The 17,792-nt window shown below is 62.6% G+C and overlaps 2 protein-coding genes across 2 annotated transcripts; one reads left to right on the top strand and one right to left on the bottom strand.

Moving 5' to 3' along the window:
• Positions 1 to 1,232: 1,232 nt before the first annotated feature.
• Positions 1,233 to 11,150, bottom strand: NLGN2 (neuroligin 2; the record flags this gene model as incomplete). The annotated part of the gene is made up of 7 exons (XM_080825637.1): positions 10,287 to 11,150; positions 6,802 to 6,852; positions 4,527 to 4,676; positions 4,172 to 4,357; positions 3,851 to 4,043; positions 2,919 to 3,515; positions 1,233 to 2,106 (listed from the first exon to the last, which is right to left on the bottom strand). The coding sequence occupies exons 1-7, from the start codon at positions 10,741 to 10,743 to the stop codon at positions 1,233 to 1,235; spliced, it is 2,508 nt and encodes an 835-aa protein (XP_080681763.1). The 5' UTR covers positions 10,744 to 11,150.
• Positions 11,151 to 14,752: 3,602 nt separating this feature from the next.
• On the top strand, positions 14,753 to 15,995 carry TMEM256 (transmembrane protein 256). Its single transcript, XM_080825691.1, has 4 exons — positions 14,753 to 15,007; positions 15,299 to 15,330; positions 15,575 to 15,655; positions 15,751 to 15,995. Exons 1-4 carry the CDS (start codon positions 14,923 to 14,925, stop codon positions 15,892 to 15,894), a joined length of 342 nt encoding a protein of 113 aa, XP_080681817.1. The 5' UTR covers positions 14,753 to 14,922; the 3' UTR covers positions 15,895 to 15,995.
• Positions 15,996 to 17,792: the final 1,797 nt, after the last annotated feature.

Here is a 17,792-nt window from a genome sequence, read left to right as displayed (position 1 = left end):
GCCACTTCCGTCCCCCATATCCCATTTGTCCCCATAATTTACCTGCCCTGGCCCAGGCCTGGGGAATCCTTGGAACATTTTGGGGGTCTCCCCCCCCAAACCCACCTAACCCAGTTTGGCACGGGTGAGCGGTGGTCTGAGAACTGAGGGAAAGGCTGTTCTCAGACCCCAGGAAGGGCTTTGGTCAAACATGCATGGCCTCCGCGGGTGGCATGCCACGCCCCCCGACTTGACCGCTCTTGGGTGGGGGAGAGTGGCCGAGGTCTGCCCCCAGGATTTGTACGTCCTCCCCGCTCCGCTTCGCTTCGGTCAGTCTGAAGTCTGTTCCCACCTACTGGGTGGTGGGGAGGAGCTAAGTGCTAGGCCTCATGTCTGGGGGACCTCGGGGGAAAGCTGGCAGGAAAGGGGCCGTCTGCATGGGAAAACACACATCCACATGCAAGAACATGTTTCCACTCAGAGAGATGTGTCCTGGACCCGTGGGAAAACAAGTTCCCAGGCAGCCCAGGGACCCACGGATCTCCTCCCTTCCCCCTGGCAGGGAATCCCACCCGGAGCACTGGCTTCATCTGACATCGGCCACGGGGGATAAACATGCTTTGCTGGGGCAGGTGGGGGGGGCACGCAGTGGGAGGGGGGGGGACGACTTGATTTCCTCGGTTCCTTCCCAAGGGTCACTGTCCGGGAACACACCACTTCCAGGGTCTCCATGGGGTGGGGAGGTGGGGGGGGAGGAGGGGGAGAAGGCAGGAGGGAATGGGACTCTGGGGTACAAATCCCCGCAGGAATTCTTTTGAGGGGGTCAACATGTGTCCAGGGCGGCAAAAAAAAAACACCTCACCCTGCACATGGGAAAACACACCCCCTCGTGAGAAAGCACGCCTCCACGTGGGAAAACACGTCCACGTTTCCACACACCCAAGACTGGTGTCCCAATGGAGGGGCCGGAACACCCCCCAGCTGTTCCGAGGCCCCGGTCCAGAGATGAGGACGGGCCTCTCGGCATGGGAAAGACACGCATCCCGGTGCGGAAACCCATGTCCACCTGGCGCTCCCGCCGCGGGGCATCTCCGGCGCGCGAGAAGCCTGTGGCCAGTCCTCCTCCCTGCCTTCTGAGCCGCACTGCCCCCCGACGGCGGCGGCGGCCACGGCCACGGCCACGGCGATCACGGCGGCGGCGGCGGCGGCGGCGGGGAGGGCTGGGAAGGGGGGCCTCCCCCGCCAGCCTCCCCCTATACCCGAGTGGTGGAGTGGGGGTGCGGTAGCGTGTTGTTGTGGCTGGTAGCGGTGGGGGGCGGCGGGGGGAAGGGCCCGAAGGGGTGCAGGGAGGGGGGCGGCGGGGGCGGCGGGGGCCCCAGGCCGCTGGGCAGCAGGGTCAGGGCCCCGGGGGCCAGCAGAGGTACGTCGTCCGGGGCCCGGCGCAGGGCCAGGGTGTAGTCGGGCGGGCAGGCGGGGCGCAGGGCCTCGGCGGGGTCCGCCCCGACGCCCCCGGCCCGCTTCAGCTGCAGGGACACCAGCTCCTCCTCGGGCGGCAGCTCGCGGCCGGCGGCGGGGAGCAGGGGGCCCCCGCCCGGCACCCCGGAGCCCGAGCCGCCCGGGGGGCTGAGCCGCCGGCACCGCAGCTCCTGCCGCCGGTCCCGCTTGTAGTAGAGCGCGGCGAAGGCCAGGATGTTGAGGAAGAGGAGCGAGGCGCCCACGGCCACCGTGACGCTGAGCTCGGTGGAGTAGTCTCGGGAGTCCCCGGGGAAGCGGTCGTAGGCGCGGGGGCCCGGCTCGGGCTCGGGCTCGGGCGGCAGCGTGGCGGGCGGCGGCGGGCGGCGCGTGCCCGGGGCGCCGGGGGGCGGGCGCGGCGGCCAGCGCGTGGCGTAGGGGGGCAGGCGCGTGGTGGTGGTGAAGAGCTCCGTGTGCAGGTTGTGCAGGTGCGGCACGAGCTCCAGCCAGAAGGCCACCTTGTTGGCGCGGTAGTTGTCGCGCACGCGCGGCTTCAGGCCGATGTGCAGGTACTGCTTCTCCTTGCTGTTGAACTTGCTCCACACCACCTCCTCGAAGCGGTTGGGCTTGGTGTGGATGAACTTGGTGTCCTGCGGCACCGGCTGGTTGGGGTCGCTGCGGGCACAGGAGGGCGGGGCGAAGGAGGAGTGAGGGGGAGGCCCGGGCGCCCGTGTGGGGGAGGGATGGGCAGGGAGACCCACAGAGACGCTGGGGGGCAAGAGGGCCCTGGGACAGAAGGAAAGGCCGAGAAGCGAGAGGCAGAAGAGACAGGCAGAGGAGAGGTGGGAGGGGCAGGCAGGCAGAGGTGAGGTGGGAGGGGCAGGCCGGCGGAGGTGAGGTGGGAGGGGCAGGCCTGCGGAGGTGAGGTGGGAGGGGCAGGCAGGCAGAGGTGAGGTGGGAGGGGCAGGCAGGCAGAGGTGAGGTGGGAGGGGCAGGCAGGCGGAGGTGAGGTGGGAGGGGCAGAGACGGGCAGAGATGAGGACAGAGGGGCAGAGACGGCAGAGATGAGGACAGAAGGGCAGAGACAGAGATGAGGACGGAGGGGCAGAGACAGAATCTGAGACTGAAGGAGAGAGACAGTTAGGAACGGAGAGACAGAGGCAGGGGACAGCCAGCCAGGGTGAGAGCAGCAAGCAAAAAGTTTGAATCAGTGGATTCAAAGACAGAGAGATGTAGATAGTGACAGACACGAACCCTCACACAGAGGCACAAGCCAGGGCATCAGAAGGAGAGCAGAATGCCCGGAGAGAGGGAGGAAGAGGCCAGGAGAGACAGACCCGGAGCCAAAGCTAGCGAGGAAGCCCAGGCAATGATGGAGGAATGACCGTGTGAGGAGTGGGGGGCGGGGCGCTAAGGATGGCGGGGGGGGGGGGGGTGCACGCCTTAGCCTGCAGGGGGGGGGTCCCCCCAGCCCCACTGGCCCTCACCCAGTCTTGGCGAAGTTGGTCCAGTAGGTCATGACCACAGCGCTGAGCATGACGTCATTCTTGGAGAAGTTGCAGGGGAAGAGGTCAGTGGCACCCACCATGGGCACGCCAAAGACGTAGGGCAGCTCGTCCCCGTGCGCTGCGTCTGCCCACTCGGGCCGGCCCTCGGCCTGGCAGTGGTGGTAGAAGGTATAAAAGTAGACAGGGGACTGGTAGTCAGCGTGTAGCTTGGCGGTGGCCACAGCCGGTGCCACCCACTGGTGGTCTGTAAAGAGCGCCAGCAGGGTCTTTCTCCGCATCTCGCCATTGTCCCGGTCGGCCCAGTCCGTGTACATGAACTTGATGGTCTCCCGAAGCACGTCCTTGCCCTCCGGGTAGCCGTACAGGTTGTCCACAAAGTTGGAGACGGTGAAGTCAAAGGCGCTGGCGGACACGCCATCCTCGCTCTCTGCGGAGTCCTCTACGAACTTGAGGCCCTCTCCTTGGTTGACGCCAATGAGCATGTCATAGTTGAGGAATTCTCCCTGCTGCATGAGGATCTCAGGGTCATCGGGGACGACGTCACCGTCCACCACGGGCCCGAAGGCGATGTGGTAGCTGGGGAGAAGGGGTCAGGGTCTCGTCACCTGCTCCCTGGCCTCCTCTCAGCTCCTAGCCTGCCGGGCCCTTCTTTCTGCCCCGGGCAAAAATCTCCTGAGTCCTTCGGGGCACGTGGCCTCTCGGGGAGTCTTCCCTGATGCGCCTCTTGGCCCCTCATGCACCCTTGCTCTGTTTGGGCGCCTGCACTCGGGACGGGCTCCCGAGGGAAGGAGGCTGGGCCGGCAGAGGGGCCGGAAGCCGATCGGAACGCCCGCGGGCACCTCTCACCCTCAACGTCCTGGGAACCGGCAAGGAAAGTGGAGGCCCAGCCCTGCCCTCTCCCACCCCCATACCGGGCGGGCTGCACGTCCTGGTCCACCAGCTCCCGCGAGGGCTTCCGGCGCAGGCACTCCACGGCCTCCGCGCTGTCCTCCCGGTCGCAGCCCACTTTGGCCGCCAGCAGCCGCGTGTACTTGAGCGGCTGGTAGTTGACCGACCAGCTGGAGATGGCCGTGCCGCTCTGCGCAATGGCCTTCTGGAACAACCCTGACGGGACAGGGCGGGCTTCAGGCTGGGCTGCGTCTGCCCAGGGCGGGAAGGGGGGACCTGGGGGGGGGGGTGTGTGGGAATGGGGAGGGGAGGGGCAGGCCACGGTGGGGGGGGGGTGTGTGTACCTTCTGAATGGTGAGAGAGGATCAGAAGGTTGACACAGGAGGCCCCTGCCCCTGATCCGAAGATGGTGATGCGCTCGGGGTCACCCCCAAAGTGGGCGATGTTCTCACTGAGCCAGCGCAGGGCCTGGATCTGGTCCAGGAGTCCGTAGTTGCCTTTGGCCGCCTGGTCCCCGGTGCTGAGAAAGCCTGGAAACACAGGAGGAAAGGGGCTTCCTGGGGGTGTCAGAGCACCCTCGCCTCCTTTCTGGGCAGCTCCGTCCAGCCCAGAAGCCATTCTGCTTCCGCGGGGTCTAGAGGAACACCGCCCCCCGCCCCGCCCAGACTCCAGGTCCTCGAGTGCGCTGCCCACCCTCACCGAGCACCCCAAGCCGGTAGTTGAGCGTGGCTACAATGACGTTGCCGTAGGCGGCCAGGACGGAGCCGTCGAACATGTTCCCGGTCCCCTCCATGTAGGAGCCGCCGTGCAGAAACAGCATCACCGGCTTCTTCCCGGAGTCCCGGATATCTGCGTGGGGAGGGGGCGGGCGGTGGGCCGGGGTTGGGGGACAAGAATACGGTCAGACCGGCCCCAGCACCGCCCAGCTCCTGGGCCTGCAGAGGACCAGCCCGGAGCTCAGGGGACACGTCTCTCCCGTCCCTGCGGGGGGGGGGGGCAAGACCGGATTCCCCTCCCTCCCTCCCCAGGAGCCCTGGCCGAAGGTCCCCCCCCACCTCCTGCCGGCCTGCCCCATGGCACTCCTCCGAATGCCAGACAGACCTTCCAAGAAGCCTAAGAGGTGGGGGGGGGGCCCTCCCCAGGGCATCTGCTGGATGCAGGGGACCCCCTCCCCACACACACACAGCAAATCTCCTTCCTGCTCCCAGGAAGAGCAAAAACTCCCGAGGCTGACTCTAGCGCTAGAGATGCTGGGAGGGTCCGGGCCGTTCCTCAGACTCAAGCCTTGGGTCTCAGGTCCACGTGGCAGCCCGGTCTGTGGGTGAGGGGTGCCAGCCTAGGGTCCCTGGGGGCCTGGTCTCCTCCCCGCCCTAATTCCTTTCTAGGTCACCTCCCCAGTTACCATGGCAACCCCCAGCCTAATTACCGTGGCAGGAGGAGGCGGGGTGGGGACGAGCCTGCTTGATAAAGCCAGGGTACAGCTCTCTAGTCCCAGAACCCCCCCCAACACTGACCCGACCCTGGCTTCTGCACTAGACACCCCTCTTGCCCTGTCCCCAAAGGATCCCATGAATCACCGGGCTGAGGCCTGACGGATTCCATAAGAGGGGACAGTCTGGGAGGACTTGCCACGGCCCCCAAGGCAATACCAAGTACCCTTCCTAGCAGCTCCCCATGATTCCGCCACGGCGCTGGGCTGGGGTCCCCCACGGTCCACAGGCCCTCCTCTCTTGCGACATTCGCAATCCCTGACTAGCCCGGGCCTCCAAGTCCCCAGCGGCTCTGCTCGCCTCCGTCCTCCCGCTAGAAACTTTCTCCTGACAGAAGGTGAGCCCACAGGACACTGAGAGGTTCCCCCCACCCCTGCAGACAGCTTGTGGCCTCCAGTCTCTTAAGACCTTCTCTGCCACCTCCCTCCACTGGTGGGCTCTGCCCTCTCCGTGTCCTCCCCAAACCCTGCTCTTGCCCTCCTTCTGGAACCTTCGGTGGCCTTCCAGCCAGACTCAGGCGGGAGCCTCCTCCCTGCAAGACCCTCTCTCTTCAAGTCCTCAGTTACCCCCCTCCTCCCCACCCTGCACCTCCACTCCCAGTGTGGGGGGAGGAGGGGGTTGGAAAGGGAAGGAGCAGGGAGGGGGGGCCGGGGCAACAAGAAATTCAAAACCAACAACCAAAAAAACAGGATCAAGAAAGAAGAAAGAAAGAAAAAAACAACAACAACCAAAAAGCGAGAAGCTCTCGGGGGGGCAGATTCAACAAGAAAAGAAAAAAAAACCAAAACCAAAAAACCAAAACCAAAAAACCAAAAAGATCCATTTTTTTTTTTTGGAAAAAAAGAAAAAAAGAAAAAAGTTCTTTGCATTTTTTTTTTCAAAATTTTGTGGTGAAACTTCAAGATATTGGGCCCTGTTTTCAAAAATTTCCAGATTCTTTAATGCGCTTTAAATGTTTGCATTTTCTGCGTCTGACAGGCTTTTGAAAATTTTAGGTTTGTTTCTGATGTTTCAATTGTGCCATCAATTTGCCAACTTAAATTTTTTTTTTTCAAATGTAGTTTTACTCCAAATTAAAGTTGGTTTGGTTTTGTTTTGTTTTTTCAAATGTTACATGTTGCAAGTTTCCAAACAGTCCGAATTGCTGCCGAACTCTAAATGTTTTATCCAATTCTTTGGTGGGTTTTTTTTTTTTCCCCTCTGACATTCCAATTTCTTTTTTCACTTAAATTTTGGCTGTGTTTGGCTTTGCTTGCAGGTTCACTAGTGGGTCCAACATTGTTCAAATTTCGTTTGAAGTTTTCGTAATTCTTTTTTCCAATTATTACAAATTTTTCTTTTCTTTTCTTTTTCGTTTTTAGTTGGGAGAAACGACTGGGGGGGCCTTGAGGGCCGCGGGGGTGGGAGGGGCATTTAGTTAGGGGCGGGGCCTTGAGCGTCCTCTAATCAACAACCACATGCAGCAGCGGGGTTTTTAAATCTACCTGTGTCTGGCGGATTGAGCGTCGCCTCGTCACGTTTTTTTGTGAGCGGACCTAAGACCGGGAACACAAAACAGAGAAAAAAGGACAATTTTGTGGGGAAAGATGGGGGTCGGGGGGAGGTGGTGGATGGGGAGGGGAGGACAGAAAGCAGAAAAGGGGAGGGTGGAGGGCAGAAAAAATAAGCCAAAAAAAGCAAAATTCGTTTGCAAGAAAAAGAAACCAAGAAAAGAGAAAAACGTTTTCTACAACCCAAATTTGTTTCCCCTCCCCGGAAAAAGTCATGCCCCAAAGAAAAGGCTGGGTTTGGGGGGTGGGGTGGGCTGCCTGAGTGGGCTGAGGCCTGTTTTAAGACATAGCGACTTGGCTTGGAGAAGTGTTTGCTAATTGCTGGAAACGAAATGGTGTTAGAGGTGGGGGTGGGGTGGGGAGGGGAGGCCCGCCCCAAGCCCCAAGCCCCAAGCCCCAAGCCCCAAGCCGGGGAGGCCATGGCCAGCTGTGCCACCAGCGCCTCCACTCACACTGGGCCCTCTCCGGGGCCTGCCCAGCACCTGCCTGCTCCCCCAGGCTGCGAGGGAGGGGCGGCAGCAGAAAGGGCCCATCTAGAAGATCTAGAAGGCAGAGCGTAGTGTGGGACTGGGGGCCGCCCGCCCCTGCAGCTCACGGCCCCTTCAAGCCCTTGGCTCCCCCACTGGAGTGCTGGGGCCAGGTCAGCAAGGGCCGCCTGTCCGCCTGCCCAGCGTCTCACCCGGCCAGCATTCCTCTCCCATCCGCACTCGGGGACCTGGCTTCTCACCCCACCTCCCCGATGTGGGGCGAAGCAGGGAAAGGGGTCATCAGGTCTTGCCCTCCTCTCCACCTCTTCCCTCTGCGCCCCCCAACCTCATCCCTCACCCAGGCCTATTCTCCCCCCACCAAGAACGGTCAACTCGCCACCGGGGACATCAGCACCTCCCGCCCCCCGGCCCACCCAGTCCCCGGCCCAACACTGCTCTAATGCCAGAAAGCCCCCCTCCCCAATTCGGGGTTCAGTCCACAAATAGGGAACAGGAAACACAGCGCCCTGAGCCACCCTGACACATAAGCGGCCAGGAGGTGCTGGGAGGTATGAAGTGTGCCCCTGGTCACGGAAAGACCTCAGGCAGGGCTCAGAGTTTGGTTCCAGGCTCCTTGCAGAAGGGGGAATCGGGCCAAAAAGCTGGAAGCCAGAAAGCAGAGGGGGTTCCCCTCGCTGATTGGCTTCTCATTGGCATGGGGAGGGATGGGTCGGCGAGGTCCAGGCCAGCCTCTGGAAGGCTCCTCCCAGCTGGTGATGACAGCCCCATAGGGACCCATTAGGATTGGGGTCTGTTCTCTACAACAGGATGGGGATGGGGATGAAGTCAGCAGGGCACGCGTGAGCATGAGATTAATGTGCGTGTGTGTGTGTGTGTGTGTGTGTGTGTGTGTGTGCGTGCTCATGCCTGAGTCAACCTCTTCCTTGCAGAGCTGGTGTGAAGATTCAGTGAGATCACCTGCATGTGTCAGGCCCCAGGCAGGTCTGTGATAAGCGATGGTTAAAAATACAGAAGGTGTGGGCATAGGTGCTGTGGGGGCAGGGTGGACATTGTGTCTGGAGGTGCTGGGCTGGACAGCCCATTGGTGGGAAGTCTGGGCTGGATGGTCCATGTGAGGGGCGAGGGGATAGCCCACGGAGGGGGACACCGGCGTGGCCAGCCTACGAGGAGGCAGGAGCCGGGGGGAGAGCCCGCGAGTGGAGAGCACGGAGATGGCAGGCTGTGCGGAGGTCCTGGGGTGAATGATTCAGAGGCCATTGTGGAGGGCAGGCTGCTGGGGCAGGGGGCCCACGAGAGGGCAGGGGGATGTGGAGTGGATGGCTCTCCCGTGGAGGGCGTGACGGTGTTGGGGAGGGCGTCCGGAGTGTATTGGGGTTAAGAATGGGATGGGCACGGGGTTGGAGCGGGGGATCCTTGTGTGCGCTGCGGGCCTGGGTTGCGGAGGCATGGTTACCACGGGAGGGGTGGGACTGGGTTAGGGTGCACGGCTGGTAGGAGGAGCAGAGGGTGGATGGCTGGTACCCGAGGAGCTGGGAGTGAGGTGTTCGAGTGCTCGATCTGCGGGAAGGGTGTAGGCTTGCTGGGCGTGCTGTCCCAGCCCGAGCTGGGACACAGGGGGTCTCTAGGCAGAGCTGGGGTAAGCGATGCTAGGGAAGTGTTGAGGGCTTTGGGCACTGTGGTGTGAGTGGCCACATGGAAGGTTACTGGGGCCAAGGTCTCTGTAGGGGTGTTACTAGGACACATGACCTGTATCCGGGGATACTGGCGAGCACCGGTCTAAGTGGGCAATAGGGTCCACGGCTTCCGAGAGGCGCTGGGGTGTGTGCTGCGTGCGGGCACTGGGAGTCTGGCTACGTGGCACATTGGAGCACGTGGTCAGCGTGCAGGCTGGTGAGGTTCCTGACCCTGCGTGCGGACGAGTTGCGGTTCCCGGGGTATCACGGTATGTGCGCCCCTGACGTGCAGGTAGTGGGGGCCTACGGAGTCCATACAGGGCTTCCTGGGTACCAGGCCTGTGTGTACATACAGTTGGCAGAAAACGGCCTGCGGGGGATGTTGTAGGAGTGGGGGGGTCCCTGTGGCGGTGCTGGGGTGTTCTGAAGTAGTGATACGGAGAGTCAGAAGGATAACACGGGGCTGTTCATGAGGTTGGGCTTGGGGCCAGCTGAAGTCGGGCTGAGCACCTCTGCAGGAGACAGGCAGGTACTGTGAGATATAGTCCCGGGGCTGAAGGCTGGCTGGTGGATGACCTTCCAGGACGTTGTGCTGGGGGCTGGGAGCACTGCGGGGGCAGGGGGTGAACTGGACAGCTCCTTCCCCAGGAGAGCCGGTCGGGGTGGGGGGGGTCCCAGAGCCCAGAGGGAAAGATGTTCTCATGAGGATGGGTGGGCTGTGTTGTGAATGAGGGGGGTGTGTAGGGATCAGGGGACAGAGCTTTGGAAGGAAGGAGCACTAAGCTCGGGGCGGCACTGGGCGTGCAATGGTGCAACACACGGAAGGGTGCTTGTGCACCCCGGGAGGAAGAAGGAGACTTCTCTGTGGTCTCTGAGCTGTAGAAGGAACCAAAGGGGGTACTGCTCAGGGACAAGCCCAGGTCTGGGGTGGGAGGTGGGCCAGCGCCGGAGTGGGCGTCTAGGCAGGGCCAGATGCTTCCAATGCCGGCTCCCCGTCAGGGGCCAGTGTGCGTGTGCCTCGGCGGGGATGGGGTCTTTAAGCCCAGCTTGGTACCTGCGGCTCGCCTTGCGGGCACCAGGACCTTCCGGGGTGGCTGTCTGCGGGAGTGCTCCTGCGACAGCCTGGGAGGGCCCGCGCAGCCTACAAGGACCCGCGGCCTCTCCCGGGGGGCCCGGCGGGTCGCGCAGGGCAGGGGGTCTGCGTGCACGCGTGTGGGCTGCGTCCGCGGGGTGCCCAGCCTGGTGCCCGCGCCCTTACCGTCCTCGGTGGGCACGTAGAGGTTGAGATACAGGCAGTCTTCGCTCTGGTTCTGCACGTAGGTGGCGGCCGCCTCCAAGTTGTCGGTGAACCACACGGGCAGCATGATGGCGGGCAGCGCCCCGTGCAGGTTCTGCGGGCAGGCGGGCGGCAGGGTGGTGGCGTTGCGCACGCCGGGCCACGAGGCGGGGGCCTCGGGCGGCTGGAAGCGGCGGGCGCCCAGGGGTGGCGTGGCGTAGGGCACGCCCAAAAACTGCACGACGGGGCCCAGGATCTCGTTGTTGAGCTCGCGCCGCACACCGCGCACTCGCCCATAGGCCGTGTTCACCACTGGGAAGCGCTCCTCCCCGAGGCTGCTGAGGCCCAGGCCCGGGCCGCCCGGGGAGCCGCCGCTGGGACCCCCTCCCCCCCGTTGAGCCCCTGCCAGCCCCACCAGACACAGCGCCAGGAGCCACATGCTGATCGGGGGACCCCCCCTCCCTCCCCGGGACCCCCCCCCTCGGAGAGAGAGAGAAGGGGGGGGAGAGGGAGGGAGGCCCCCCCTCGCCCCAGTAGGGAGGAGGGGGCGGGGGAAAGGAGGGAGGAGGGGGGTGGGGAGGGACCTGGGTTAGACTGGACAGAGAAAGGGTCTGTTCCTCTCCATGGAGGGGGCAAGGGGTGGGGAAGGGGAAGGAAGTGGGAGAAGGTGAAGGCAGGCCGGGGCTGCGGGGCGGAGGGACGGGGTGTGCAAGAGACAGACAGACAGACAGAAAAATACAGAGAAGTGGAAGAAGGGAAGGGACATCGGACAGGGCAGACAGAAGGGAACAGGGAAACAAGAGACAAGTGGTTAGTGACTTGGAATTCAGACCAAGTTGCCCCCCTTCTGCCACCCTCAGGCCCCCTGCCGCCCCCACCATCCCCAGCAACCCCCATCCCCAAAGCAGGGACCCAGATAGAAAAGTCTAAGGCTAGGGATAGGGTCGGGACGTGATATACGCCCAGGACAGCACCAGAGGAGGAGGAGGAGGGCCAGCTCCCCGGACCCAGCATGCCCCCCCGCCTTCCAGCTGCTTTATCCCTCCCAGGCAGGCTCTCCTCGGGGACTCAGGAGTCCCAGTTCCCACCTCCCTGGGAGGGATGAGATAGACAAGGAAGAGAAAATAAAAATACCAAGTCATTAATTAGCAGGAAGTAGCAGGTTTGTTTATACGTGTTAATTACTCCTGAGCTGTAATTTCAGGGCACTGAACCCCCACTCCAGGCCATTCTTGGGGCCACACAGTCCGAACACCTTTTCCTCCCTTCAACAGCCCGTTCCCTAAGGATCTGTGCACCAGAGGAGGGGACGGATCCCTTTCCCCCCAGGTCTTCGTCGTTTCCTCCATCAGAAGTTAAGGTGCCTTGAGGCAGGGGCTGGAGCAGGGAGGGGATGCTGCTGGAGGGGCAAATCCAGGGACAGATGCGTGATCCTGCAGCCGGTTGCTGGGCGACGGGATGCTGCCCCGCAATGTTACCTCGGCAACCGGCTGCAGTTTTAACCCTGGAGGGGGGTCTGGGGGAAGAGGGGAAGGGGCTGGCTTGGCTATGGGGTCCGTTCAGGGCAGGAGGGCAGAGGCGTGAGTGAGAATGCTAGAGTTTTCCCCAACCTTAGCAGAGAGAAAGAAGTGTATATATTGAGGGGAGCGGGAGATTGGGGCATAGAGAACCCTAAAGACCCGCCTCTTGCCCCTTGTCGGCCAATCAGAGGCTAGCCCTAGTGACCAGGCCTCTGGCTGGGGAGAAGGGGTGCTGAGGTGGGTTTGGAGGGCATCAGATGCAGCCACCGACACCCCCCCCCACACACACACAGTGTCGAACAGCCCTGGAGCCCAGATGCCTCTTCCACGCATGGTATTCTGACCCACGTCCTGGGGGGCAAACCTCGGCTTTTCTTCTCGTCCCATCCCAGCTCTTTACCTCCCCTTCCCCTTGCCGGCCCCCCCACAGTTGCTGTTCTGATGCCTGGATGCTCAGGACAGCAGGGGCAGGAAGAGAGAGACAAGATCCGACCGAAGGGGCAGACACCCAGGTCATTTCAGCAAGCCCCCCCTGCCCCCCCCCCCCGGCAGCCGCCAGAGCTGTTTGCTGACGCGGGCTTTTCGGAGCCAGGCTCTCTGCAGGTGTCAATTTATTCCAGAGATGAGGACACAGGAATCCTTACCACACACACCCAGTCATGCCCTCCCCCTCTCCAGGTCCTCTTGAACTCCTGTCCCCCATCAGCAGGAGGGGGCTTGGGGCTGGCTCCCTCAGGATCTCCTCTGTCCGTGCAGGGCTGTGTTCGGCTTCCATAGCCCTACCCCCCCACCCCCTCCTACTAACACGGTCTGACTCTGCCCCCCCCCCACTTCAGGTACTTTGGGCCCCGGGCCTCCTGGCTGCCAGCTTCTTTCCCTTCTTCCCTCCCACTGGAGCCCTCCCCCCATCGCTCTCCCCTCCATAGCGCTCCCTGAGAGCATCTTCCCCGGCCTCTTCCAGCTTGCTCCGGCTTCTGCCTCCAGTCTTTTTCCTTCTCTCTCCTCCACATCTCCCTCCTCAGCCGTTTCTCATCTCTCTCCTTCAAACCTCTTCCCCACGTTTCTCCCTGAAGCCCCTTCTCTCTCTCTCTCCCTCTCCCTCTCCCCTCATTCCTACCTCTGTCTCCCCCATTTTCTCTCCCCATCTCTGTCTGCCACATCTTACTCCCCCTCCTTCTCCGTATCCCTCTCTGGCTTGCTCTCTCCATTCCTGCCCGGGCCTGACTCCCCCAGCCGGGGAGAATTGAGGGAGGGGGGCTCAGGCCGCAGCCCCCCCCTTCCTGCAGTGGGGAAAATGGCTTGGCCGGGAAGGGGAGAAGGAGGGGGAGGGGGAGATGGGAACACACGGGGTCTGTGGGCCCATTCAAAGGATCATTCATGGGCTGGAGAGAGGCAGAGACAAAGAGACCGAGACGCAGAGACACGGCGAGAGCATCCCTAGGCGGAGACACGCAGACAGAGCAGGCTGGGGGGAAACCAGGCGCAGGGCGAGAGATGGGGAAAGGAGACCCCAGTGGACCGCCACGCACCCCCCTCCTCCCGGCCCGGCTTAGCTCCTACCTGGCTCAGCCCTGGGGCCGTGGTGCCTCCATCCAGGGCTCCGAGTAGGGGGCGGACGGGCTTCGGGAGGGGGGCGGCGGCCTCTGAGCCCCCGCGGCCCCGCAGGCCCAGCCCCCGCCCGCAGCGCCTCACCGGGCGGGGGAGGGGGATCGCCCCAGCCCCGGGGGGCGGGGCCGGGATCCAGTCGATCCCCGGGGAAAGGAGAGGTAGGGGATGGGGTCAGGAGGAACCCAAGAACAGGGAACCCCGCAGTGGGGCCGGAGGAGCGAAGAAGGGGCAACAAGAAAGGACTGGATTGGGGATCCACTGGCTCCGTGGGCCGTCTTCGAGGGACCAGAAGGTGGTACAGGCGGAAGATCCTAAGGGATCGGGTGCGGGAGGAGGTGTCCACGGCAATCCCCAGGGGCCCGGAGCCCGGGAGCGCAGGATCTGCGGTGCAGGGGCCGGGATCCAGCCGGAATCCTCGGGGAGGGGGAGGGATCTAGTCGATCCCGAGGGCGGGCGGGAGGGGGAGGTCCAGGGAGTCAGAGGAGGGCGGGAGTCGAGTCTGAAGCCCCAGGGTGGGGGTCGACAGGGCTCCTAGTAGGGGAAGCGGGGGTAAGGGGGAGGCTTCGGGGGACGCTCAGCAGCCGGGAGGCCCGGACTCCTGGCTCCGCGCGCCAGGGCCCACCCGCCCCGCGTCCATCCCAGCCCGAGAGTGATGATCCGCCGGCGGAGCAGCCGCAGCAGCCCCGCGCGTCACCGCGCGGCCGCCTCCCCCGCCCCCTGCGGAGAGAGCGGCGCACACCCCTCGCTCGCACCCGCCTGCCCGCCCGCCCGCCCTCCAGAGTGTGGGGGGATTGGAGACGGTGGAAGGGGGCGGGAGCGGACAGACCGACGGATGGACGAAACGGGCCAGGGCAGGGTGGAGACATCCCCCCTCCCTAGGTCTCCCACCCTCGGGGCTCTGGGGGTTGGTGGGTTGGGGGCGCGGGGGTGGGCGGGGGGAGACTGTAGGGGGCGGAGCATCATGTGAAGAAGGCGGGGCCTTGCATCTGTGGGAGGAACCATCTCGACAGTGGGCGGGGTTTGGCGGCGATGGGTGGGGCTTGGCTACCCGAGCGGCCGCCTCTTTTTGGGAGTGGGTCTGGTTTAAAGCTGGAAAGGAGGAGCCAGTGGGGAAAGGGGCGGAACTTTGCGTGGGGACCGGGATCTTTGGAAACTGGCCGGAGGTGGGGGGGGGTAGGTGTTAGAAGAAGCGATCAACTTTGAAAGTGGGCCAATCCGTGACGCAAATCCTCTAGTCCCGCCTCCCAGCCCCGCCCCTCAGCGCTCGGCTCCTCCGCCCCTAATTGGTTCCCGTTTCTCCGCCCGCCAGACGGCTTCGCCACTCAGCCGAGGTTTTACAAAGGCGCAAGTACCCGGGTGAAGACCCGGGCGCTGAAATGAACACGGCCTGGATTGGGCACTTGTGGACTTCATTTGCATGGGAGACCGGGATTGGCTGGCCTCTCGGGTGGCCTGGGCGGTGTTCGTCCGGCGCGTGACCGTCCACTGCCATGGCCGGGCCGGGTGTTGCTTTCCGCCGCTTGGGCGCCTTGTCCGGAGCCGGGGCCTTGGGCTTGGCCTCCTACGGGGCGCACGGTCAGGGGCTGGGGACGCAGCTCACACTGCGACGCCCGTTGCGGGGTGGGGGGGGGTGTCTAGTGCAGGGGTGGGGCCTGGGGGAAGTGCCAGACAGCCCTCGGAGCCCCGACCCTTTTACAGCCCCTCCAGCCGGGTCCGGTTTGGTTCCCAGCAGTGCCCGTGCGTGCTTCCACCAATCAGAGGCGTCCTGGGGACACTCCTTGTCGCCAGGTCCCCCTGGGTCCCGCCGGGAGCTGGGGCGGGCGAGGCCGGCGCTCCGACGGGTAACCTCTGCCTCTCCCTCCACAGGCGCCCAGTTTCCGGATGCCTACGGGAAGGAGGTGAAGTACCCGCGCTGGGGCTCCCCGCCTCCGGGTCTCCGGGCGCCCAGAGTCGGGGGTCGCCGCGGGGAGCCGCGGAGGGGCGGGGCGCGGGGCCCCGGAGCGCCGAGGGCGGCCGGCCTGAGCCGTGGGTGCCTGCGCGGGAGGCCAGCCCGACTCAAGTTGGGGGCCGAATGGGATCCAGGCTCCCGCGTTGCTGGGGAAATGGCACCCACCCTCACCCACCTTTCTCTTTTCCTTACAGCTGTTTGACAAGGCCAACAAACACCACTTCATACACAGCCTGGCCCTGTTAGGGGTGCCCCACTGCAGAAAACCCCTCTGGGTAATCTGACCCCACGCCTAACCTCGACCAAGCCCCACCCGCTCGCGCTCGGTCTGCCCATCTCTTACTGGCCTGTGTTCTTGTATCTCCTTCAGGCCGGGTTACTGCTGGCCTCGGGAACCGCCTTATTCTGCACCAGCTTTTACTACCAGGCTCTGAGTGGAGACCCCGGCATCCAGACTTTGGCCCCTGTGGGAGGGAGCCTGCTTATCTTGGGCTGGCTTGCCTTGGCTCTTTGAGCTTCTGTGTGTTTGCTTTCTGGGTACTTCTTTGAGAGTTGGAGCAGGGAGGGGATTAAAACAAAAAGACAAATAAAGTCACTTGAGTCTTCGTTCATCTTGGAGGAAGAAAGGTAGGGATGGTCGACCTCTGGACTCCCCCCTTTCCCAAGACTGAGTCTTGGGTCTGGGGATTCTGTTCAGTTCAAGTTGACTTGTTAAGAGGTTCTTAGACCGGCGGGCATCGGAGCTGTAAAGTGCTAGAAGCCATGCAGAGTCTTACTGGAGTGTTCTCTGGCGCCTGGGATTCTGTGTTCTGATAAGCTCATCCTGTGGTTCCGATGCTCACGAGAACTTGAAGATGACTTTAGGGGGGTGGTTTCCAGCCCTGGCAGCCCCCAGATTTACGGAGCCTTCACTCTAGCAGTCAGGCCACACAGGTGGACGGCCATTAGTTATAAAATACTTTGGGGTTCAACACAGGGGCAGATCATCGTGTATGGGGGGGGCAGTCAGGAAATGCTTCACGGTGCCCGAGCAGAGGTGGGGAAGGGACGAGTAAGGAGCTTCTCGACTTTCATTGTAGGTGGGTGGTTTTTCAGAGGCAGGAGAGTGAGAAAAGGGGGCCAGGCAGGCTGGCGAGGCACCCACGGTAGGTAGGGAACCGGAAGAGATGCAGGGGGCAGCCAGGGCCCGTGAATTAGTCATCGTGTGTCAGACACACATTGCAAGGAAATTTAAGTCTGAACAAGATAGACGCCATCGTTTCCCCGTGGAGTCGCCCGTCTAGGAGTAGAAACGGACTTGAACAACTCAACATACAAATGGGTCATTGTGAGTTGTGCTTCGTGCTTGAAGGAAAAGAACAGGGAGGCAGGGGGACAGTGGGGTAGTGGAGTAGGGAAGGGGAGTAGGGGGGTGGGAAGACGTCACAGAGGAAGTCCATTGAAGCGGGAGCTAATCAAGTACGAGGTTGGACGGGAAGCATATATATTATATCTTTTTTTGAAGATTTTATTTATTTATCCGACAGAGAGAGGGAACACAAGCAGGGGGAGTGGGAGAAGGAGAAGCAGGCTCCCCACTGAGCAGAGAGCACAGTGCTGCAGGGCTCAGTCCCAGGACCCTGGGGTCATGACCTGAGCCCAAGGCAGACATTTAAGTGAGCCACCCGGGCTGCCGAGGGGAAGCGTATTCTAGACAGGAAGACTTGCCTTCAAAACAGACCGCAAAGAAGCCGTTCAAAATCCTTGAGGCAGGAGAAAATCAGGTGCGCTGGAGAAGGGGCAAAACCAGTGTGGCTGATGGGTAGTGCCGAGGGCCCCAGATCCCGGATGCCCGTGCGGGCCTTGCAGGGAGTGGTAAGGCACTTGGAATTCATTTGTGACGCAGCAGTAAATGGTTGAAAGGTTTGAAGTCAGAGAATGCTAGGATCTGATGTATACGTTTAGAAGACCTGGAGAACCCATCGGAGGAAGGCGGGAGAGGAGGCCCAGGTTCGAGATGATGGTGGTGGCTTGTCTTAGGGTGGAAGAGATGGTCGGACGGGCCCAGGTCAGAATGCATTTCGAAGGTGGTGCCGATGGGACCCGCTGATGGACTGGATGTAAGGGCCGAATGAGTGGGAGCCTTCCGGGTTATACACCTGCTGGAGGTGCGGTTACTCGGATGAGAAAAACAGGCAGATCGGAGGAGGCGGGTCGGCAGGTGTTGGACGGGCTGCTTCTGAAATGTCTGGGACACATCCAAGCAGGTAGTTGGGGAGCTCAGGGAAGTTCTGGACTCAGGCTCACACATCGCCCGCCGACCCTGGCTGGTCTTCCTTCCCACCTCTTCCCCATAAATGCCCTGGGAAGGATCCTGTGACTCGCTAGGACCTCTGGTTGTGCGATCCAGCGGATGGCTTTCAATCTTGTCGT

This window comes from Martes martes (genome assembly GCF_963455335.1).
Source record: "Martes martes genome assembly, chromosome: 16".
NCBI lineage: Eukaryota > Metazoa > Chordata > Mammalia > Carnivora > Mustelidae > Martes > Martes martes.
Note: the sequence above shows the minus strand (reverse complement) of the source record. Positions and strands in the feature narration are given on the sequence as shown.